General features: G+C 41.5%; 3 protein-coding genes across 8 annotated transcripts; 1 reads left to right on the top strand and 2 right to left on the bottom strand.

Annotated features, from left to right (window-relative positions):
• The first annotated feature begins 43 nt into the window (after positions 1-43).
• Positions 44-17,351, top strand: LOC307148676 (uronyl 2-sulfotransferase). Its single transcript, XM_079854369.1, has 8 exons — positions 44-469; positions 1,470-1,507; positions 1,638-1,793; positions 1,971-2,050; positions 3,317-3,470; positions 4,212-4,309; positions 4,452-4,609; positions 17,070-17,351. The coding sequence occupies exons 1-8, from the start codon at positions 253-255 to the stop codon at positions 17,339-17,341; spliced, it is 1,173 nt and encodes a 390-aa protein (XP_079710495.1). The 5' UTR covers positions 44-252; the 3' UTR covers positions 17,342-17,351.
• Positions 5,990-22,795, bottom strand: LOC307148678 (D-aspartate oxidase-like). Of its 3 annotated transcripts, none has more exons than XM_079854371.1 (5): positions 16,653-16,723; positions 8,652-8,835; positions 8,414-8,522; positions 8,155-8,331; positions 5,990-7,082 (listed from the first exon to the last, which is right to left on the bottom strand). In XM_079854371.1, exons 2-5 carry the CDS (start codon positions 8,821-8,823, stop codon positions 6,524-6,526), a joined length of 1,017 nt encoding a protein of 338 aa, XP_079710497.1. In that variant the 5' UTR covers positions 8,824-8,835; positions 16,653-16,723; the 3' UTR covers positions 5,990-6,523. The 3 variants fall into 3 exon arrangements, with proteins under 3 accessions (XP_079710497.1, XP_079710498.1, XP_079710499.1); XM_079854372.1 differs by lacking the exon at positions 16,653-16,723 and adding an exon at positions 22,749-22,795 and having other exon boundaries at positions 6,103-7,082; XM_079854373.1 differs by having other exon boundaries at positions 6,103-7,082; positions 16,713-16,728.
• LOC307148679 (D-aspartate oxidase-like) lies at positions 17,645-23,344 on the bottom strand. 4 transcript variants are annotated; one of them, XM_079854374.1, is made up of 6 exons: positions 23,145-23,341; positions 22,811-22,943; positions 20,358-20,541; positions 20,119-20,227; positions 19,860-20,036; positions 17,645-18,786 (listed from the first exon to the last, which is right to left on the bottom strand). In XM_079854374.1, exons 3-6 carry the CDS (start codon positions 20,527-20,529, stop codon positions 18,228-18,230), a joined length of 1,017 nt encoding a protein of 338 aa, XP_079710500.1. In that variant the 5' UTR covers positions 20,530-20,541; positions 22,811-22,943; positions 23,145-23,341; the 3' UTR covers positions 17,645-18,227. The 4 variants fall into 4 exon arrangements, with proteins under 4 accessions (XP_079710500.1, XP_079710501.1, XP_079710503.1 ...); XM_079854375.1 differs by having other exon boundaries at positions 22,755-22,943; positions 23,145-23,326; XM_079854376.1 differs by having other exon boundaries at positions 17,662-18,786; positions 22,811-22,897; positions 23,145-23,344.
• Between the last annotated feature and the right edge of the window lie 189 nt (positions 23,345-23,533).

Here is a 23,533-nt window from a genome sequence, read left to right as displayed (position 1 = left end):
TCTCGGCACGCCCATTCCTCCGACCTGCAGCTAAACTAACCCTGTCTCGAATGAGGGTCCAGTGGGACCGTGTCTCTGGCACTGACTGCACACACACCTGCAGGTCAAACACCGCCACATCATGATACGTTTACAGAGAAAATCTGACCTGAGCACATGGAGACTATTCTACTGCTTTCAGACCGAAATGATGTCGGTGTGTGTTAATACAGATCATCAGATGGATGAGTAAAATTCTCTCATGAGAATAGGATGACTTTTCGAAATCCTCCCTCTCATAAACACTTGGCCGGTTACATGCGCGCGAGGAGTCGGAGGGAGAACTGGCTCGCGGTGGTTCTGCTCCGAGTCTCGCGCCGGGATTTGAGCTTCTGTCTGACCGCTCTCCTCATATTCTGTCTGGGGTCTGTGTTATATCAGTTCAACGGAGGAGCACCAAAAATCCTGCTGGATGTGGGATATTATATAGGTAAGACCTCAAACATATCAGAAGGCATGGGGTAAGTTGTCACAATGAAGAAGACTAGGGAAAGCTGTCCTATGTGTTACTGTAGTAGGCTATTGTTATATTGTGTATTAGGCTACAATAGCCGACAGTAATGATACAGCTTTCCCCAACATGAGATTTACTGTAAGAAAATTACTCTTGTCCTGAGTTAATGTATAGCAAATTGAATTCACTAATGTCTATTAATTAAAAAATGATTGAAGAGTTATAAGTGAGACTAGAATTTAAATATCCTATTTTATTTAAAGATTTGAACTACTGTCAGTTTTAACAAATAAAAGCACTGCTAGAGTAAACAAGCTTAGTGTAATTGGATTTTGACTCAAAACCTCATAAATACCTTGAAACTTTTAAAAACTATGGCACCTTTTTTAAAGAACTTTTTTTATTATATAATAAGCATTACGCTCTAACAGTTACAGTTCAGTTGTTGCTTCCACTGAAATATGAATATAAACAGTTTCATGACATTTCTAACTAATTGAATGTACCTAATGGTTGTCAAGATTCATAAAGAGCAGACTGTCAAAGTTTCCTGTCTCCACTATGAGTCCATACTCAGTGTTGTTCTTGGCTCGTGAGACCCACAGTGAATTCCACAGGAGTCCATGTTAACTGGATGATATGAGGCCTTTCATTGTGCGGGACTCTTCATTCACTCGTCCTACAATGACAGCAGTCACCAAAACTGACAGCTGGATGGAAGGGTGGAATAACCTGTGGATTTCCAAAGCAGAAATATCCATGTAAAAGATATCACTCTCACATTGCAGCATGCAAGCTTTAAACTCTACAAATATTATACACATTAAACTTACGAAATGTGAGATTATCAGTTATGATAGTGGGTGGACTGAACATCTGGACACATTTGGTATACAGGTACAAAGATATTTGTAATGTTCAGGATGCACAAATATATCCACAGATACATTTTTGATTATTATTTTCAACTTTTTAGGGAGATTTTCTGGTGGCCATGGACCTTTAGCACCCAGAGTAAGAGCACTGCATGTCATATACTACAAGATTTGAGTGCTTGAATCTCATTTGTTACTAATATCTTACACAACTGATGCAAATCCATTTTCATTCCACCATAATGTAAAAGTTTTTTCCTCTGTTGCAGGCTTTACCTTTCCCAAGTCAGGTTGTGTATAACAGGGTTGGTAAGTGTGGAAGTCGCACTATAGTTTTGTTGCTGCGCATGTTGGCGGACAGACATCAGTTCACACTCATCTCCTCTGATATTCACAACAAGACCAGACTCACCAAACGTGAACAGGTACTTAAAAACAATGCTGCAAATGATGATGAGATGACTAGTTCTGAATGTTCCTTTTTTTCTGCGTGTTACATTAGCTGCCATTTCATTATTTCATCATTATTATTCCAGTGTATTTCAGCCACCATTGAACCATCAATGGTTAATTTGAACCGTTCTCCTTTCATTCCCATGTAGGAAAATCTCATTAGAAACATCAGCACAACTCCTCAGCCATTTCTTTACACCCGACATGTGCATTTTCTCAACTTTAGCAGGTATTATTATTTTTTTATTTTTTTATTATTTAGGTAAGTTGATGCTTCTTTTATATAAGGTAATGTACAGTGCAGTCATTATTGCAAGATAAACTTGGTGAAATGACTCTACCTACATTAGCTCACTTATCAAATGAATTGATAAATAGTTCACCAAAAAATGAAAATTCTGTCATCATTTACTCACCCTCATGTTGTTCCAAACCTGTATGAATTTCTCTCTTCTGCTGAACACAAAAGAAGATATTTTGAAGAATATGGGTAACCAGACAGTTTATGGGTCAATGGGGTCCATCAACTGTCTGGTGGTTACCAACATTCTAAATATCTATTTAACTTAATAACTTGAGGGTGAATAAATGATGACAGAATTTTCATTTTTGGGTGAAGTATCCCCTTTAATACTTAGACAATATTGATTTGAATTTTACCTGTATATTATCCTAAAGCTTCTGCTAAGAAAAAAATACAACATACTAAACAATCAATCTAAATCTGCAACAATATTATGGTAATATTAACACTAAAGTCATCTGAGGTAATTTTCACGACAGTTGATAAACAAGACTCAAGATTGGCCCATTCTCGTTTGTATGACACATAAGACCTGAAACACTCAAAATTAAGGAGTTGCACTTGTAAGTATAAAGAGAATACATACATTGCATTTTCCACAATGAGTCTACTCCGATTCCTGACTCCCACCGTAGGAGTCGATGAAATCAACTCCCGAAATCAACTTTATTTTCTCCATTACATGATTGCCATCATTATTACAAGCCAAGCCAAGTCACCTTTATTTACATAGCGCTTTATACAATACAGATTGTTTCAAAGCAGCTTTACAGTGATAACAGGCTGTTGTTTAGCTGAAGTCAGTTCAGTGTTGATTCAGTTCCGTTGTAAAGATCATCAATTATTAAATTAGTTCATTTCATCTATAAAACAGTTCTGCAAAAAACTGTCGTCGCCCAACTCAGTTCAGTTCTCATTCAACAGTGTCAGCACAGTCAGATCAGTGCTTGACCTCTTTAAAGCAGGATGGATTCTGATTGGCTGTCAATGTCTTTCTAAAATGTGAATCCAACGATATCGTTCCTATAATGTCATTATCAATTATAGTTGTGATGTGGACTCTGCTATTCTATTCTAGAGCGATTTGTAAATGATATCTTTATCGTTATCCTCCTTGGTGTGAACGGGCCTTAATTAACAGAGATAAAATAATGGATATTTGAATATGATTCCTCTCTCTACTGTAATCAGGTTTAGAACGGATGAGCCCGCACACATCAACATCATCAGAGATCCGATCAACCGGTTCTTATCCAATTATTTCTTCCGGCGGTTCGGCGACTGGAGAGGGGAAGAGAATCACGTCGTGCGAACCCCTGCGATGAAAGACGACGAAAGATACTTAGTAAGAGCTTTAAAAACAAACGTGTTTCTTAAGAAAGTAAGTTAGCAGTCCAAGCGAGGTTAGAGAAACAGAGAATTGAGTGAATGAGCATTGAATGAACTATTACTGTCATAAATGAAGTCTGTACAGCTCTGTGTGATACGCATGAATGCTTCCTTCACAACTCAGCAGGCAGCGTTTATGAACATGGTTTACTCAGTCTATATTTAGTGTGAGACTGACTGTGCTGATGGTTTTCCTGTCATTTATTAGTGTGACATGTGGTAATCGTTTACAGGCAGTGTGTGTACATACAGTATGACATCACCAGGGGAAACACAACTACACTTTTACAGTTTCTCTAAAGATACCAATGCAATCATATTCATCACATACAATGCGCATGGGTATCCATGATTTCTGTTCAAATAGTAATTTTCATTTGTTCATTTTTTGCAACTTTCCCTGGAACGTTCTGGATTTGTTTGCATAGCAGCAGGAAATAGCCAGGCATGGGTCTTTGGTTGGAGACTTAGATGAATGACCCCATAGTTCAGACCCCTTGTGGATGAATATATAAACAAATGACTCTTCTCAGAGCTTCAGTTCCAGTTCAACAACCAAATCAGTTTAATAGCACTGATGTAACTAACTGAAATGTTAATGTTGGCTCTTTGACAGATTGCTTTTGTTCTTTTGTAAGTTGCTTTGACTAAAAGTGTCTGTTAAATGCATAAATGGAAATGTTCTTCTGGACCAAAGGACATCAGCACATGCATCTTGGAAAGCTACCCAGAATGCTCCAATCCCCGGCTCTTCTACATTATCCCGTATTTCTGTGGGCAGCATCCTCAGTGCAGGTGACATTTATATCCGGACGTTACTGCTACTGTACATCTTATGTGATTCATTTTTAATGGTTCCAGCATTTTTTATCAACTCTGAATCAATAGATGTCCATGAGTGATCACTGGAACTGATCAATAATCTGTAATGACCTAGAGAGCCGGGTTTGTGGGCGCTGGAAATGGCCAAGCAGAACGTTCTGGATCATTACCTGCTGGTAGGGGTGTTGGAGGAACTTCAGGATGTGTTGCTTCTGCTGGAGAGACTCCTTCCACACTTCTTCTCTGACGTCTTGAACATCTACAAAAGTCCAGGTAAGACCTTTCATATAAGTTTGCATAATGATTTGACTGGTCGCCATTTAAAAAAAGAATTGCCACCATTTTAATAACCTTTTTGCACATTTGAATTAATTTAATTATTTAATGCATGGCAGTATCTGAAATGCTGCTCAGAAATTATATTAATTAATACAAAAACATTAACTTTTTAATAAATATAAATATAATTTATATATTATTTTATATAAATGTATAAAAAATATTTTTTTATATTAAGTGAAATTACTTTAAATACAAAAAGTATTTCAATGAATGTTGTATTTTTTTCAATTATTTAACTTAATATTAAAAAATATAATTATATAGACCTCCAAGACCAATACCAATCACACAGTAAAATCCAGTGTTGGAGTTATTGAGATAATTAAGTGATGATTGAACATTAGTGATGAACACCTGCTGTTAACAAACAGAATCACTGAAGGAAAGAGAAACAACAAGAACAGAACAAAGAGAAGAGACGAGCAGAAACGCAAGAACTAGCCTATAACTGACTTCCAGCCACAGCCTTATGCCCGGGACACACTGTACGATTTTGGGCTGTCCCAGAAAAAAAGATGACCAATCGTGAGATCGAAGATAATCTCACCATCATCGAGTCCATCTGGGTAGTTACAGTAGTGTGAAAAGTTGTGTAAAAATGCTGTGAAGTGAGGATGCTTTCAAAAAATAATGTCATAAATAGATTTTATTTATCAATTAACTAACGAAATTAAATCAATATTTGGTGTGACCACCCTTAAAACAGCTTTTATCAGAGGGACACTTTTCAGGTAGCTTTGCTTTTAGGCTTCTTCAAGCGTCTTGGAGACGTTGTCACAGTTCTACTGAATTTAGTCTTTCTCAGTTTTTTTCTGTTTCTTCATGTAATCCTTCATGCAATCACAGACAGACTCGATGATGGTGAGATCAGATCATACCGTCTGCTGTCAGACTCCTTGTGCATACAGAAATCTCACTGGATTATTACAATTAATGGCAAAAGGAATGTTTGGCTTATATTTCCTACTGACACACTACAGCAAAATATATAAATGTAATAACTGACTGAAAATCTTTTTGTTTTGGGTGAAAATACTAATGCCTGCCTAGCGGACTACACTGCTGATATACACTAATGTGCAAAAGTCCCTTTTATTTATAACTGAAGGAATTAAAAAGATTGGACTGAAAGATTAACTGTACATAATGTTGTTCCGTTAGCAGTCAAAACCAGTTGTTGTACACTAACTCGTAAGACTTTTGCACATTAGTGTATATCAGCAGTGTAGTCCGCTATATTATTTTATTTAAGTTTAAAAAACGGCATGTATTTTCAATGTACAGTAGACTTTTTCTTAAGCTTTATTTAAAATTGCAACTGTAGTTTCCCTTAATAATAAAATTAATGAATTTAGAGATCATTTGATATGCTTATGAAGAGTACTTCTGTTTTGTGGGAAATAAGACAATAAGACAATATTCTTCATAAAAATATTTAGTGTCACACTGACAATTTTTTCATGTATAGTTAAAGTAGTTAAAGGTGAAGTTTGAATAGCACAAATAAAGACGATTTTCAAACACTCATTTATAGAATTTAAATATATTTCAACATTGAACATTTTACACATTTTATCTTCAAGATTAAATACATTTTACCTCCTTATTGAAAACATCCTATAGACTGATGACATGTAGAAATGATCAAATGAAATGAGTAATACAGAAAATATTTTCGATGCAAAATTACATCAGATTGATCTTTTTTTTCATGATTTATCTATTATTAAAATGAAAGTGCTATTTCTCATGCACAAATGCAAAGATATCAGTATGAAAATCATATCACACATGGATATCAGTATGAAGTCTAAAACTTCATTATAAGTGTAAGACACATGAGATTCACAGTCTGGCTGGAGGTGGTTTTTCGTACAGACTCTGTCTCAGCAGATCGAGCGCGTCCAGTGCCGTCCCCCAGCTCAGAGTAACACCACAGCCTCCATGACCGTAGTTGTGCACCAGAGGCACCTGACGGCCATGTACAGACAGATATTCACGCTCCACCCGCAGGTTAGCCCTGCCTGGCCGCAGTCCCACCCACTCCCCCATCACCTGAGCCGCTCGCAGGGACGGTTCCAGTCGAATGCAGCGCTCCAGGATCCCCTCGCTGTCCTCTTTATCCACCTCCATACGCCAGTCGCCCTCCTGCCGTGTGCCTCCAATGTTGACGTACCTCACTCCAGGGTAGATGTAGGTCTTGCCATCTCCATCTCTTATGAAGTTCATCAGCCAAGGAGCGTTAAGCGTCAACATTTGCCCTCGAACTGGATAGACCTCCTCATCATTCACCAAAAAACGTGAGCCGACACCTGAGCAGTTCATGATGGCATCGTAATTTAGGGCCATTTTATGAAGATCAGTCACCTTTTCATGAAGGATCTGACCTCCAGCCACTCTAAACCTATTGAGAAATATAGATGAACATTACTGATTTATATAGTATACACTTACTTTTCCCCTTGTAGTCTTATATCTGTTTTAAAAATGGACCCTTTTCACATTTCTGGGGTTCTCAGATGCAGGAGTTATCATAATTGGGTAAACTTCTATAATATTTCTATATAATCTTCTACAGTGTATCATTTTTGCGTTACCATACATGACAGCTTTTCTATGACTTTCCAAAACAGGAGAAAAATAATGACAGAAAAGAGAAAGAAGACTCCCTCAGCCATATTAGAAACACTCACAATGCAGCGTTAAAGGCGCACTGAAGTGCCTTGAAACACACAGCATTATTCAATGTGTTGACGTCATTTCCACTGAAACAGGAAGACAGGGCGGGACATCGAACAGCTCCTCCCCTTTTTTTAAATAGCCAATAGCGTTTCGTTTATATTACAACTTGGCCAGAGCCGTTGAGCTCGGTAAAGCTGCAGTTTCTTTCTACTCTCTAACCGTTTCTCCTCCTAATCTCCTCCAAATCACTTTAAAATAAAGCATTCTGTGCAGAATTCAACTGGGTCTGATACATATTTTCTGCGCAATAATCCGCTCTGTGCTCTCGTGTCTCTGGAGCGGATCAGACAGTGTGTGCGCTGTGCGGTTCACATGACGCTAACGTGAAACCAGACTTCATTCGCCCCAATAGAAAGCATTTACATGGTCTGAATCGTTCTCTATCCCCTATATAGTGCACTATGTGCCATTCACCATGTAGAAAATAGTAAATGTGTGAACAAGTGACTGATTTTAGCAAGCAGCTTCAATTTATAATGTAGGAGGCGGGACACTTTAGATTCTAGAGAGCATTTGATTAGACAGAAAATCTGATGAAATTTTGATTTCATGTGGACTTCAAACAGTTTTCTGTAATTTAATGCCAATGTAATATTACACAAAGTATAATATTATAGATGTACATAATAAAAAAATTTTTTTAAACTGCTAGATTTACGATGTTAATAAGAGAACTTGTCATTACAGTCTGTGAAAAGGGTCCATTATATGAATTATATAAAACTTTTTAGTACCTTTTTTCCAGCCATGGCAAGTAGCTCAGACATTCACACTTTAATGTGGTGAACGCTTGTCCAAACTTATGATTAGGGAAACGCTTCATTTCATGATCCGTCATGTATCTGAATCCAAATACCAAATCTGCCCAGTAGGGCTTTTTGTCGCAGGGTACATCCTTGAAAACGTGGTACCTAAGAGGATGCAATGTTGAGATTATGATGAATGAACACCACATCAATACAATATCTTTTAGTGTGATCACTAGGGTTTTACCCGGAGCTCAAGTACACGCCAGCATCTCCGGCTTGTGGGGAATCTGCAATGGCCAGAAGATGATCAAATGACTCCTTGAACCAACGCCGTTGCCGTTCAAGAGGGATGTCTAGTAAAAGAGTTCAATAATAATCAATTTGACTATTTTTACATAGACAGGCCCAAAAAAATAAAAAAGGGCATAACCTCAAACACGATACAATGGCAAATTTGCTGCATCTGTCAGTGTTCATCTCACCAGGAAACTCAGTGGCTAGGAGGATTCCAGCAGCTCCATCACTGGTGGTGTCGGGCGAGAACTTCTCAGCAACAACAGTTACAGAACAGTGTGGAAGCTTCTCAGCGACACACACTGCCGTAGATAAACCCACCACACCTGCTCCGACCACCAGCACTTTCATACGCTGCATCTCTCAGCTCAACTACAAGATCCAGAAGAGACGCTTTAGTGAGCAAATATACGATCCTCAGCAAATATTGATCTATAATTAACTGCAATTATTATAATTTAGGCCCTGTTTCACAGGCAGGGTGTAGATTAAGCCAGGATTAGGCCTTAGTTCAATTAGGACATTTAAGTAGCTTTTACAAACGTGCCTTAGAAAAAACGACTCGGTTACTCACGTAACCTCGGTTCTCTCTAGATGAGGGAACGAGTGTTGTGTAAGCTAACTTACGCTATGGGAAAACCCCTTTTCTTGAGAAGATTGAAGCCAAAAATTATCCTTAATTTTCTATAATTTAAAACACAATTTGCCTATTGGCTGCTCTGCGGCAACTGCTGCAACCTATGGCAAGGCAGCTGTGACGTATGCACCAATGAGGGCGCTCGCGCCCTCTGAACGTCACGGCCCGCCAAAATGGGCGTGGCTTATGGCTATAAAGCCCAGACCGGCCCAGGTTGCCCTTGGTTTCATCGACTGAAGCGATACCAGATCGTAGCACAAGCACGGCAAGGTTACGCAACACTCGTTCCCTCATCTAGAGAGAACCGAGGTTACGTGAGTAACCGAGTCATTCTCTTACGAGAGTACTCTCGTGTTGCGTAAGCTAGCTTACGCTACGGGAACCCACTGTAAAACGCTGTGCGTGCTTAAGAACTTCCCCAGTCAAAAGTCCAAGGGCAAGTGCCCAGGGTTCATAAGATGAGTAAGCTAACATCTCGGCCAACGACAGTGGGCCTAACGAGCAGTATGAGGGCCAAACACAGTTTGGGCCCTAGTATACATAATGAAGTGCTTAAACACTATAACACAGTTAGGCCAGACCTAGGTCAGGCAGGTAACTGCAGATATCACAGCTAAACTGATAACAGTCTAGCCTGTAAAGCGGGAATTTCAAGGATGTAACACCTTATAAATGTAGACGGGGAGGCCCATCCTGCCACCATACAAATATCCTGAAGTGAAATCCCACTGGACCAAGCCCAGGAAGAGGCCATGCCTCTTGTGGAGTGAGCTCTGATGCCCAGGGGGCAACAGAGGCCTTTGGATGTATATTGCATCAACTATCCATCGTGAAAGGCTTTGTTTCGTGGTAGCTAGCCCCTTATCGCGACCACCAAAAGAAACAAAGAGCTGTTCTGATTGTCTGAAAGTAGCAGAACGCGCCACGTAAATTCTCAGAGCCCTGACAGGGCAGAGGAGATTCGGATCACTCTCGTTGTCGGACACAGGGAGAGCAGACAGGGAAATAACTTGCACTCTGAATGGAGTGGCAAGCACTTTAGGAACATATCCATGCTTAGGTTTGAGGATGACTTTGGAGTCATTAGGCCCAAACTCAAAACATGTAGCGCTGACAGAGAGCGCATGCAGGTCACCCACCTGTTTGACTGAGGCGAGGGCCGTCAGGAATACAGTTTTTAGTGAGAGATATTTCAAGTCCACAGACTGTAAAGGTTCAAATGGGCCACCTTTCATGGCCTCTAGGACCGTGGAAAGGTCCCAGACAGGAAACGCAGGAGGTCGAGGAGGGTTCAGCCTCCTAGCCCCTCTGAGGAAGCGGACGACCAGGTCGTTCTTCCCTAGTGACTGACCATGCGTTGGCATTAGAAAAGCTGCTATGGCCGACACGTATACCTTGAGCGTGGAGGGGGATCTACCCTTGTCCAGAAGCTCTTGAAGGAAGGAGAGAACCTCCGTTACCCCACAGCATTGTGGGTCTACGTTCCGTGCTGAGCACCAGCTAGAGAACACTGACCATTTGGAGGCGTACAGCCGCCTGGTAGAGGGCGCCCTAGCCTCTGTGATTGTGTTTAACACTCCCTCTGGGAGGTTAACGGGTACCCGTTGATAGCCCATCCATGCAGGGCCCATAGCTCGGGATGGGGACGCCAGAGCGTGCCTTTGGCCTGAGAGAGGAGGTCCCTCCTCACTGGAATCGGCCATGGGACTGTTCCTGGTAGCTGCATCAGCTCCGGGAACCACACTTGGTTCCTCCAAAGCGGGGCTACTAGGAGCACAGAGCATTTGCTCTCCCTGATCCATTTGATAACCTGTGGTAACAATGAGATTGGAGGGAACGCATAGAGCGGGCGGCTGGGCAAGTCGTGGGCCAGACTTGAAATATCTCTCACTAAAAAACGTATTCCTGATAGCCCTCGCCTCAGTCAAACGGGTGGGTGACCTGCATGCGCTCTCTGTCAGCGCTACATGTTTTGAGCGCTACAAGTACGTTAGGCAATGAGCGTTTGTCTTGTGATGCGAAGAGGTCAACCTCCGCTCTGCTGAAGGTGTTCCATAACAACTGAACCACCTGGGGGTGAAGGGACCATTCCCCTGGAGGAACGTTGCCCCTGGATAGCATATCTGGCCCCAGGTTCAGAATGCCTGGCACGTGCGCTGCTCTCAGCGAGCGCAGGTTGTGCTGAGCCCACACAAGAAGGCGTTTTGCCAAGGTGTACAGGCTCCGTGATCTGATACCGCCCTGGCGGTTTATGTAGGACACCACTGACATGTTGTCCGATCGGACTAAGACGTGGTGGCCCTTTAAGAATGGGAGAAAAAACTGCAGTGCTATCTCGACCGCTCTCATCTCTAGACAGTTTATGTGTAGGCACTTTTCCTGGCCTGACCAAAGGCCGGAAGTTGGCCTGCCCTCGTAAAGGGCACCCCAACTGAGGTTGGAAGCATCTGTCAAGACTACTTATAGCTTCGAGACCGCCCCTATGTCAAAGCCTGACTGGTATCTTTGATGAAGCCCTGGGTTACCATGAGACGAAAGTGACCCGAGGTCCACGCACGAGACAGGACTCGGGACTTCAGCCAGTACTGTAGGGGGCGCATTTGTAGCAGACCTAGCCGAAGCAATGCTGAGGCCGAGGCCATACGGACCAGAATCCTCTGAAACGTTTTGAGAGGAGTGACATTGCCAGCTTTGAATGACGCCGCTAGGTGCTGTATGGAGAGTGCGCGCTGAGACGTAAGATGAAAATACGCGTCTTTCAGATCCACTGATATAAACCAGTCCCCCGGGCGAATTTGCGCGAGGATCTGCCTGGTCGTGAGCATTTTGAACGGTCGCCTCATAAGCGCTTTGTTCAAATGCCTGAGGTCTAGGATGGGTTGGAGACCACCATCCTTCTTTGGAACGAGAAAATAAAGACTATAAAAACCTGACTCGCTCTGTGTCAGAGGAACGGTTTCTATAGCCCCTTTCCTCAGCAGTTTCGCTATCTCGGCGCAAAGTAGATGTGCTACTTCGCTTTTTACCGTGGTTTCGACCATGGCTCGAAAGCGCGGGGGTCTTCGAGCGAACTGCAGCGAGTAGCCTCGCTTTATTATGTTTAACACATATTCTGATACTCCCGGGATGATTTCCCATGCTTCCGCACGTTTGGCTAGGAGTAGAATGGTGTCTAGGCTCGGGTCGCTGTGTGTTAGGGACCCGGAGACCTGTTTGACTTGTGCTTGTGACACTGTACTTGCAGCGCTTATGTGTGGAGGTGCACATTGAATTACGTGTGCCTGATTTACACATGATACACTTCCCGTGGGAGCGGGGTGCTTTATTGATGGGGGCCCTGCGTGTGTGACACTGAACGGGCAGTGTTTATGAGTAGGGGTGAGCACTGAATAGTGGGCACAATTCCTACATATAAAACACAGTTGGCGTAAGCCAGATAACAACAGACATTTTGCTCTTTTTGAGATTTATTTGGGTTGCCGTAAAAACAGTGTTTGAGTGCAGGCATGCGTGTTGTGTAACAGGCTCAAGAACTGCAGTATAGACATCTCCAGTCGCCTTTGATGCGGGAACTGAGAGAAGAGAGCGCGAGATCTTCGACGGTGGTCCGACCGCGGCGGGACTTAATCATCGCCGTCTTCCCTCCGTGGTCAGGAGCGTTTCGGAGGCTCAGGGTTCAGCACAATCTTGGGCTTGGGTCCCCGTGAGGGAGGCGGTCTGCGGCGGCTCGAAGAGCGCGAGCGCTGGCGAGCTTCAGCATGTAGGCGGCGCTGGGAAGCTGGCGGCGGCCCTGAAGTCTGAGCAGGCGGCTGTTTCTTAGAGCGGCCTGATGCAGAACTAGAGCGCCTTTGCAGAAAGTGTTGCATGGCCTGTGACGCTTTCTGGGCTTCGGTGAAGCGCTCCACGAATCCTTTTACAGACGGGCCAAACAGACCGGATGGCAAAATCGGCAAATCCAAGAAGGAGGATCTATCCGGGTCTTTCATCTCCGTAAGCGTCAACCACAAGTGTCGCTCCGTTTCTGCCGATCGCCTGGGAGGTGGTTTTCGTCGCTCGCAGGGCTAATGCTGCGTTCACACCAAACGCGAAAATGCGTCAAAATTCGCGCCTGCCACGTCTAGTTATACGCGTGACCACTTTGTGTGCATTCGCGCGTCAAGAGCGAAATTGACGCGCGTAAAATCAAAAGTTTGAAGCGAAATTTACGCGCGTCACGCGCGTCAAAGGTGAAGTCCGTGGGCGAAAGTTTCGAAAGCTGTTGGCGGCCATCTTTTTTAGATGTTTATCGAGCATTAGCGAGGACAGCGTAGGCCGTATAAAGCCTCGGCCTCGAGTGGTCTCTGCATGACGAGCCCGCGCTGTACAGCCCGCCGCGAGGTTCACCCTCTCCCGCACCTAATCTGTCATTTATTTTTGTTTTGATAATAAATGGAGCCAGCCTCTAAAAGTGAAACCTGTCCTGTGATTTTTTTGAAAAGTTTTTATACACTTAATTGTGTTTGGTGTCTTTACATTAGATTAATAAAGTTTCATATAGGCTAATCTAGAATAGATATGGAATAAAGAGCATTCAATACAAATGAGTAGGCTATCTCTCATATTGAAATCGAGTTTTTATGTGAAAGATTTGCTTTGTTGTGCATTTTAGTCATATTACAAAATAATTTATTGAGGCCAAACATAAAATAACATTAATACTGTCAGTTCACCACGTGACAGTAGCAAGCAGGCAGGCTCCTGATTGGTTAACGCGGCGCGAATTGACGCAGAAGTTCAGATTTTTCAACTCGGGCGGCAGACGCGAATTCGCGTCAAACGCGTGATGCACAAAAAGCACAATTCATGCTTGACGCGCGAAACGCGCCAGACGCTCAATTCGCGTCATTCGCGCGAACTAGACGCGCGAATGAGGCGAATTCGCGTCTACCGCGCCGCGCTAAACGCCTCATTCGCGCCGCAAGACCTCCAGACGCGCGGAAACGCGTCTTACCATTGACTTAACATTGAAATCACTCGCGCCAGACGCATTTTCACGTTTGGTGTGAACGCAGCATAAGTCAGTTGCGCTGCGTAGATCTCTGAATGCCTCTGGGTCCGGGCCAGCCTCATCCATACTACAGAAAAGGTTGGCTTGGAAAACTTGAAGCACGGCCATAGTGTGGAGTGCTGATGCAGCTTGACCGGCGGCGGCGTAGGCGCGACCAATGAGAGCTAACGTCATTCGGCAGGCTTTAGAAGGGTGAGCGGCCTTAGACTACCATCCAGAGGAGGGCGGACAAAGGTGCGCAGACACAGCTTCCTCGATAGGGGGAAGACGCTGGTAACCCTTTTCCTGAGCGTCGTCGACAACGGAGAGCGTCAAAGAAACTGAAGTTTTGAGCCTGGCAGAAAACAGAGCCTTCCAAGATTTATAACTCCTCGTGAAGTTCAGGTAGAAACGGAGCAGGCCTTTGCTGCGGGGCCGGGCGGCGTCCCGGCAGAAAACAGCCGTCTAGTCTGTTGTGTGCAGGCTCGTCAGGAAGCGACCACTCGAGGCCGAGGTCTGCCATGGCCTTCGTGAGCCGGCAGAGAAGTTCTGCATCCACATTGGCTCTCACTCCGCAGGAACTCGCCTGAGTAGAGGGGGCGAGGTCCGGAATAGAGCCCGACCAGTCCTCACTTCCCGAAGCGACGAGAGAGCAGCTGTCTTCGTCAGCGTTGTCACCGTCAGGTCCACCAAACGTGCAGCAAAAACAACCGGGCGCTGTCCATCCATGAAGGAGACGGATAGCTGGCTGACTCTCCGTGAAGGAGGATCCAACCGGCGTGAGCTCGCGAGTAGAAGAATTTTCCAGCGGCCTCTGAGAACGGCCCGTTAGAGGGAGGCGGAAGTGAAGCATCCTCGCCGAAGACGGCTAATCGAGCCCGCAGGGTCGGTAGAGCCATATCATCGCACTCCGGGCAGCCGCCTTGGGAGAGCGCGTGGTCGGCGTGGTCCTTCCCCAGGCAGGAAACACATAATATGTGGCGGTCCCCAGCCGTGAGGGGGGCTCGGCACGAGCCGTAGGAATCGCGGGGCATTTGCAACAACACCCACTAATTTGCTCTTTTAGAATGAACATGTGTGGCGCAGCGGGAGACGGGGGCTGAAGGCGGCGAGTCGAAGGCCGGCTTCTTCAGGTCTCTGCAGTGCAGTTGGCTTGTCCCGCTGAAGTGCTGTTCGACGGCGCGAAGGCTTCTTCCAGAGTCAGCGAAGTGGATCACTCGCTGAAGGAGAATGAAATCAAGGGCAACCTGGGCCGGTCTGGGCTTTATAGCCATAAGCCACGCCCATTTTGGTGCGCCCCAACCTCACGCCCAACCTCCCCATAGGTTGCAGCAGTTGCCGCAGAGCAGCCAATAGGCGCGCGAGCTGCCTCGCCTAGGTATGCTCGCTGCAGCAAATGCATTTTAAATTATAGAAAATGAAGGATAATTTTTGGCTTCAATCTTCTTGAGAAAAGGGGTTTTCCCGTAGCGTAAGTTAGCTTACGCAACACGAGAGTACTCTTGTAAGAAAACATTACTGGTGTGCATCTTGAGACAAAATATTTTAAGATACAGTATGTGCAAGGTGCTTTCAGTTAAAACAGCTCAAACATGCGTTTTAGTCTGGGACTAGGCTTAAGCCTCGTTTGTGAAACTGGGGATGATGTAATTAATTTGATTAAAAATTAATTGATTCACAGCCCAACTCAAGATAGTATTTATTCATTTTAATACAGTTACAATACCTTATGCACTCCCTGGTCAGAACATCATGAAATATTTACAAATTTAAATTTAAATGCTATTTGTTTGAGGTTTACAACATTTAATAGCAGCCATCAAAATATACATTTTTATATCAATTGTTACTGAAGAAGCTTGCTGATTTTATTACCCTTCACAATGTAGTTATTTGTGTTTTTTTTTAAAGCCAATAAAAGAAAATGGTAACGCTGTTCATTGTTTGTTCATGTTAGTTCACAGTGCATTACTTATGTTAACAACATTTTAATGAAGTATTAGTAAATGTTGAAATTAATATTAACACAGATTAATAAATGCTGTATATGTGCAGTTCATAATGTAGTTAACTAATGAACCTTATTGTAAAGTGTTACCAAAAAATATATTCCCTTTCACACAATACAGAGACATTTACAACCATGCAAGACAAACATAAAATCTGATTTTGTGCCAATAAAGTCAATAAATGACAGACTGGTGTCCTACTTACCTGACTATTATACAGTAGTCTAAATATATTACGCAACAAATCACTTTTTTTAAACAGTCTTAGTATCCAAAATAATAATAATAATAAACTTACTTTTCATACAGCAACCTAATAGCTTAAACATTTTTAGAAATCAGGCCTACAGCTGCCATAGCAGTAATAAGCAGCTGTAATAATAAAGTTCAATACAGATTTAGAAACTAAGGTTAAATTTAATAATTTAAAACGAACATGTACTATTCCAGTTACAGTATTTAAAATACATATAACAGCATGTTAAAGCAGGCGCACATATTTTGATCACACACTTACCAATACCTCCAGCCTTGTGGTAAACCTGCAGTAACAAACAGAGTGTGAATTATTACTCACTCTGGGACGACACTAAAGACTGGGACTTTTATGTTTGTCCTATTTAAAACGCATCATGGGAAATGGAGTTTCAGTCTTATTTTGAGGGGATGATGAAGTACAGAAGCGAATATTTAACATACGAGTTAGTGTACAACAACTGGTTTTGACTGCTAACGGAACAACATTATGTACAGTTAATCTTTCAGTCCAATCTTTTTAATTCCTTCAGTTATAAATAAAAGGGACTTTTGCACATTAGTGTATATCAGCAGTGTAGTCCGCTATATTATTTTATTTAAGTTTAAAAAACGGCATGTATTTTCAATGTACAGTAGACTTTTTCTTAAGCTCCGTGTCTGTCTCTACTCGGTTTAGAATACAGGAAGCTGGGGAACATGACGGGCACCGTCCACAAACAGACTCCTAATCTAGAGGCCCTGCAGGTGCTTTATCAGCGCATGGAGTACGAGTACAAATTCTACAACTTCGTCAAAGCTCAGTTCCACCTCACCAAGAGGAAGATCGGTCTGAGAACAGGCCCACAAACCTCCAGACATTATTCTGGTGTGATTCAGAGGAAGGACCTACAGGGGGAACTGGAGGAAGAGGAACCAGAAGACTCGCTCGACTGGACCCAACAGACCTGAGATCAGATATAATCTAAAATAATCAATCATTCAGGTGAACCATACAATTGGATAAAACTTGAAAATTATCAGCATTTCTTATGTTTTATCTGTAAAAAAACAATTACACTAAATGTTGTCATCAGTATTCTTAGATTGTTGAATATTTAACAAATTTTAATAATTTGTTCATTGAATCTTTGAACCATTTTAAAACATATCGGTCACATTGCAACTGTAGTTTCCCTTAATAATAAAATGAATGAATTTAGAGATCATTTGATATGCTTATGAAGAGTACTTCTGTTTTGTGGGAAATAAGACAATAAGACAATATTCTTCATAAAAATATTTAGTGACACACTGACAATTTGTTCATGTATAGTTGCCTATAAAGCCAAAACAATCTCTGTTACCTTAAATTATACGTTTATCTCTGTAAAGCTGCTTTGAAATAATCTACATTGTTAAAAGCACTATATAAATGAAGATGACTTGACTTGACTATAGTTAAAGTAGTTAAAGGTGAAGTTTGAATAGCATAAATAAAGACGATTTTCAAACACTCACTTATAGAATTTAAATATATTTCAACATCAAACAATTTACTTATTTTATCTTCAAGATGAAATACATTTTACCTCCTTATTGAAAACATCCTATAGATAGACTGATGACATGTAGAAATGATCAAACAAAATGAGTAATACAGAAATCAATCATTTTGAAAAATCGTTTCGATGCAAAATTACATCAGATTGATCTTTTTTTTCATGATTTAACTATTATTAACATGAAAGTGCTATTTCTCATGCACAAATGCAAAGATATCAGTATGAAAATCATATCACACATGGATATCAGTATGAAGTCTAAAACTTCATTATAAGTGTAAGACACATGAGATTCACAGTCTGGCTGGAGGTGGTTTTTCGTACAGACTCTGTCTCAGCAGATCGAGCGCGTCCAGTGCCGTCCCCCAGCTCAGAGTAACACCACAGCCTCCATGACCGTAGTTGTGCACCAGAGGCACCTGACGGCCATGTACAGACAGATATTCACGCTCCACCCGCAGGTTAGCCCTGCCTGGCCGCAGTCCCACCCACTCCCCCATCACCTGAGCCGCTCGCAGGGACGGTTCCAGTCGAATGCAGCGCTCCAGGATCCCCTCGCTGTCCTCTTTATCCACCTCCATACGCCAGTCGCCCTCCTGCCGTGTGCCTCCAATGTTGACGTACCTCACTCCAGGGTAGATGTAGGTCTTGCCATCTCCATCTCTTATGAAGTTCATCAGCCAAGGAGCGTTAAGCGTCAACATTTGTCCTCGAACTGGATAGACCTCCTCATCATTCACCAAAAAACGTGAGCCGACACCTGAGCAGTTCATGATGGCATCGTAATTCAGGGCCATTTTATGAAGATCAGTCACCTTTTCATGAAGGATCTGACCTCCAGCCACTCTAAAACTATTGAGAAATATAGATGAACATTACTGATTTATATAGTATACACTTTACCCTTGTAGTCTTATATCTGTTTTAAAAATGGACCCTTTTCACATTTCTGGGGTTCTCAGATGCAGGAGTTATCATAATTGGGTAAACTTCTATAATATTTCTATATAATCTTCTACAGTGAATCATTTTTGCGTTACCATACATGACAGCTTTTCTATGACTTTCCAAAACAGGAGAAAAATATTGACAGAAAAGAGAAAGAAGACTCCCTCAGCCATATTAGAAACACTCACAATGCAGCGTTAAAGGCGCACTGAAGTGCCTTGAAACACACAGCATTATTCAATGTGTTGACGTCATTTCCACTGAAACAGGAAGACAGGGCGGGACATCGAACAGCTCCTCCCCTTTTTTAAATAGCCAATAGCGTTTCGTTTATATTACAACTTGGCCAGAGCCGTTGAGCTCGGTAAAGCTGCAGTTTCTTTCTACTCTCTAACCGTTTCTCCTCCTAATCTCCTCCAAATCACTTTAAAATAAAGCATTCTGTGCAGAATTCAACTGGGTCTGATACATATTTTCTGCGCAATAATCCGCTCTGTGCTCTCGTGTCTCTGGAGCGGATCAGACAGTGTGTGCGCTGTGCGGTTCACATGACGCTAACGTGAAACCAGACTTCATTCGCCCCAATAGAAAGCATATTTACATGGTCTGAATCGTTCTCTATCCCCTATATAGTGCACTATGTGCCATTCACCATGTAGAAAATAGTAAATGTGTGAACAAGTGACTGATTTTAGCAAGCAGCTTCAATTTATAATGTAGGAGGCGGGACACTTTAGATTCTAGAGAGCATTTGATTGGACAGAAAATCTGATGAAATTTTGATTTCATGTGGACTTCAAACAGTTTTTTGTAATTTAATGCCAATGTAATATTACACAAAGTATAATATTATAAATGTACATCATTTAAAAAAAATTTTTTTAAACTTTGCAAGATTTACGATGTTAATAAGAGAACTTGTCATTATAGTCTGTCAAAAGGGTCCATTATATGAATTACATTAAACTTTTTAGTACCTTTTTTCCAGCCATGGCAAGTAGCTCAGACATTCACACTTTAATGTGGTGAACGCTTGTCCAAACTTATGATTAGGGAAACGCTTCATTTCATGATCCGTCATGTATCTGAATCCAAATACCAAATCTGCCCAGTAGGGCTTTTTGTCGCAGGGTACATCCTTGAAAACGTGGTACCTAAGAGGATGCAATGTTGAGATTATGATGAATGAACACCACATCAATACAATATCTTTTAGTGTGATCACTAGGGTTTTACCCGGAGCTCAAGTACACGCCAGCATCTCCGGCTTGTGGGGAATCTGCAATGGCCAGAAGATGATCAAATGACTCCTTGAACCAACGCCGTTGCCGTTCAAGAGGGATGTCTAGTAAAAGAGTTCAATAATAATCAATTTGACCATTTTTACATAGACGGGCCTAAAAAATAAAAAAGGGCATAACCTCAAACACACGATACAATGGCAAATTTTCTGCATCTGTCAGTGTTCATCTCACCAGGAAACTCAGTGGCTAGGAGAATTCCAGCAGCTCCATCACTGGTGGTGTCGGGCGAGAACTTCTCAGCAACAACAGTTACAGAACAGTGCGGAAGCTTCTCAGCGACACACACTGCCGTAGATAAACCCACCACACCTGCTCCGACCACCAGCACTTTCATACGCTGCATCTCTCAACTCAACTACAAGATCCAGAAGAGACGCTTTAGTGAGCTAATAAACGCCTCAGCAAATACTGATCTATAATTAACTGCAATTATTATCATTTAGGCCCTGTTTCACAGACAGGGCTTAGATTAAAGCTACACTGTGTAACTTTTTTAGTTGATTCTTAGCAAAAAACACTTAGTTCTTTCAAAAATATATGTGCTCATTAATGTATATTTACTTCTTTCAAGTAATAAAGTATTCTCTTAAGTTTATAATCTGCCATTGAAAGTACATACAGGTGAGGGGTTCGAATGCCGGTCGCCATGTTGCCCCTCCATCTTGAAACTACATTAGCCAAAGAGGGACATGCCTGTAAATTCAAGCTTCGCCTTTTGCGTTTTTCACTCAGTGACACCGTGAGGAATGCGAGGGGAAGATTACTCGCGAGCTCGCGAGTGCCGGCAGATTTGAAAGATAGTGTGGTGTGTGTGTGTGTGTGTGTGTGTGCGTACTCACATTTGAAAGAGAGAATTAAAACGTCAACGCGACAGACAAATCAGCAAGACCATAGTCAATATTGGAGTAACTTTTCCCAGATGGAAAGAGCTCATGAGGAGAAAAGATTTTAAAACGGACGCCGAGGTTGCCTGCTTTCTTCTCGACAGGTAATTCAGCCTGTTGTAATTCATTTGTGTAAATTCAAAGTTTTATAGTTGCTTGTCTAACCATAGCATGGTTGTGCATAACGCCAGATCGACCTCTAGTATAACTTCATCCTCGCGTCAATGGTGAAAAAGTATTGTTTACCCTTGTAACATAAATCTGTGCTGCGACGGATCACAGGTAATGAATAGTTTTAAAGGCGCAATTTTTTAAGCTATATAAAAAAAAGGACACTGTAAATTTTAGTTATTTTTAATTGCTTTTACTTTGTACACATTGTAACGTTAGCCTAATCTGATTATGCTGGGCCGATTCCAAGGGTGACGTTTACCTCCTGACATCTGTCCTGTAGTTTTATTCATTTTAGACGTATTGTTTATTGTCATGGACGAAGTGATAACTGGAAGCCATGTTAATCTTGGAATAATACGGCCACCGTAGGAGTGAAAACGCCCTCGGAATTGAGAGGAACAGAAACTAATATTCACTGGGTAGTCATATACAATTTCACCGCTAGATGGGGGTAAAAATCACACAGTGTAGCTTTAAGCCAGGATTAAGCCTTAGTTCAATTAGGACATTGAACTTAGAAAAAAACTTTACTGGTGTGCATCTTTAGACAAAATATTTTAAGATATGTCAGTGCAAGGTGCTTTCAGTTAAAACAGCTCAAACATGCATTTTAGTCTGGGACTAGGCTTAAGCCTCGTTTGTGAAACTGGGGATGATGTAATTAATTTGATTAAAAATTAATTGATTCACAGCCCAACTCAATATAGTATTTATTCACTTTAATACAGTTACAATACCTTATGCACTCCCTGGTCAGAACATCATTAAATATTGACAAATGTAACATTTAAATGCTATTTGTTTGAGGTTTACAACATTTAATAAAAACATTTAATAGCAGCCATCAAAATATACATTTTTATATCAATTGTTACTGAAGAAGCTTGCTGATTTTATTACCCTTCACAATGTAGGCCTAGTTATTCGTGTGTTTTTTTTTTTAAAGCTAACAAAAAAATAGTAACGCTGTTAATTGTTTGTTCATGTTAATTCACAGTGCATTAACTAATGTTAACAAGATTTTAATTAAGTATTAGTAAATGTTGAAATTAACATTAACACAGATTAATAAATGCTGTATATGTGCAGTTCATAATGTAGTTAACTAATGTTAACTAATGAACCTTATTGTAAAGTGTTACCAAAAAATATATTCCCTTTCACACAATACAGAGACATTTACAACCATGCAAGACAAACATAAAATCTGATTTTGTGTCAACAAATTCAATAAACGACAGACTGGTGTCCTACTTACCTGACTATTATAGTCTAAATATATTATGCAACAAATCACTTTTTTTAAACAGTCTTAGTGTCCAATATAATAATAATAATAAATGTACTTTTCATACAGCAACCATAATAGCTTAAACATTTTTAGAAATCAGGCCTACAGCTGCCATAGCATAGCAGTAATAAGAAGCGATATCAATGTTCAATACAGATTTAGAAACGAAGGTTAAATTTAAAGCAGGTGCACTTATTTCGATCACACACTTGCCAATACCTCCAGCCTTGTGGTAAACCTGCGGTAACAAACAGAGTCTGTGAAGTATTACTCACTCTGGGACGACACTAATGGTTCAAGTCCTTACGGTGGCTGGTGCGTTCAAGTCACTTTCCTCGGAGTAAGATGGCGGTGTACTTTCTCTTGATTAATAACACAATAATACAGTAAGGTTCTTAAACTCTTTTTCTAGAAAATGAAGAACAAAGAAATGTGCATCAGGTGTACTTTTTTTTTTTTTTTTTAAATGTTTTTAATTAATTTATGAAGCCACTGCCAACTTTATCGTTACATGTTGCATTATTATATTATAATGCCATCATATTCTGTGCAAGCAATTAGCTTACTGCGCTGTAAATAGAAAAGCCTGACAATATCACTGCTAAATACCTTTAAGTATTGTGGTATTCCGCCTTGTTTCAGTGACACGCCCCCAACTCGTAAAGATCGGGGCTTAGATAAAATCCCGAGCTTCCCACTGGTATTTACGACATTGTGGTGGCGTTCATGTGCGTTCAACTCTGGTTCAACTCGTAAATACGATCTATTCGAGGTGACTTGAACGCTGTCATGTTTGTCCTACTTAAAACGCATCATGGGAAATGGAGTTTCAGTCTTATTTTGAGGGGATGCAGAAGTACAGAAGCGAATATTTAACATACGAGTTAGTGTACTGTACACAACAACTGGTTTTGACTGCTAACGGCAACATTATGTACAGTTAATCTTTCAGACCAATCTTTTTAATTCCTTCAGTTATAAATAAAGGGCTCTTTTTG

The sequence above is a fragment of the Squalius cephalus genome (assembly GCF_949319135.1).
Source record: "Squalius cephalus genome assembly, chromosome: 20".
In the NCBI taxonomy this organism is placed as follows: domain Eukaryota; kingdom Metazoa; phylum Chordata; class Actinopteri; order Cypriniformes; family Leuciscidae; genus Squalius; species Squalius cephalus.
This window is presented reverse-complemented; position numbering and strand designations above follow the sequence as displayed.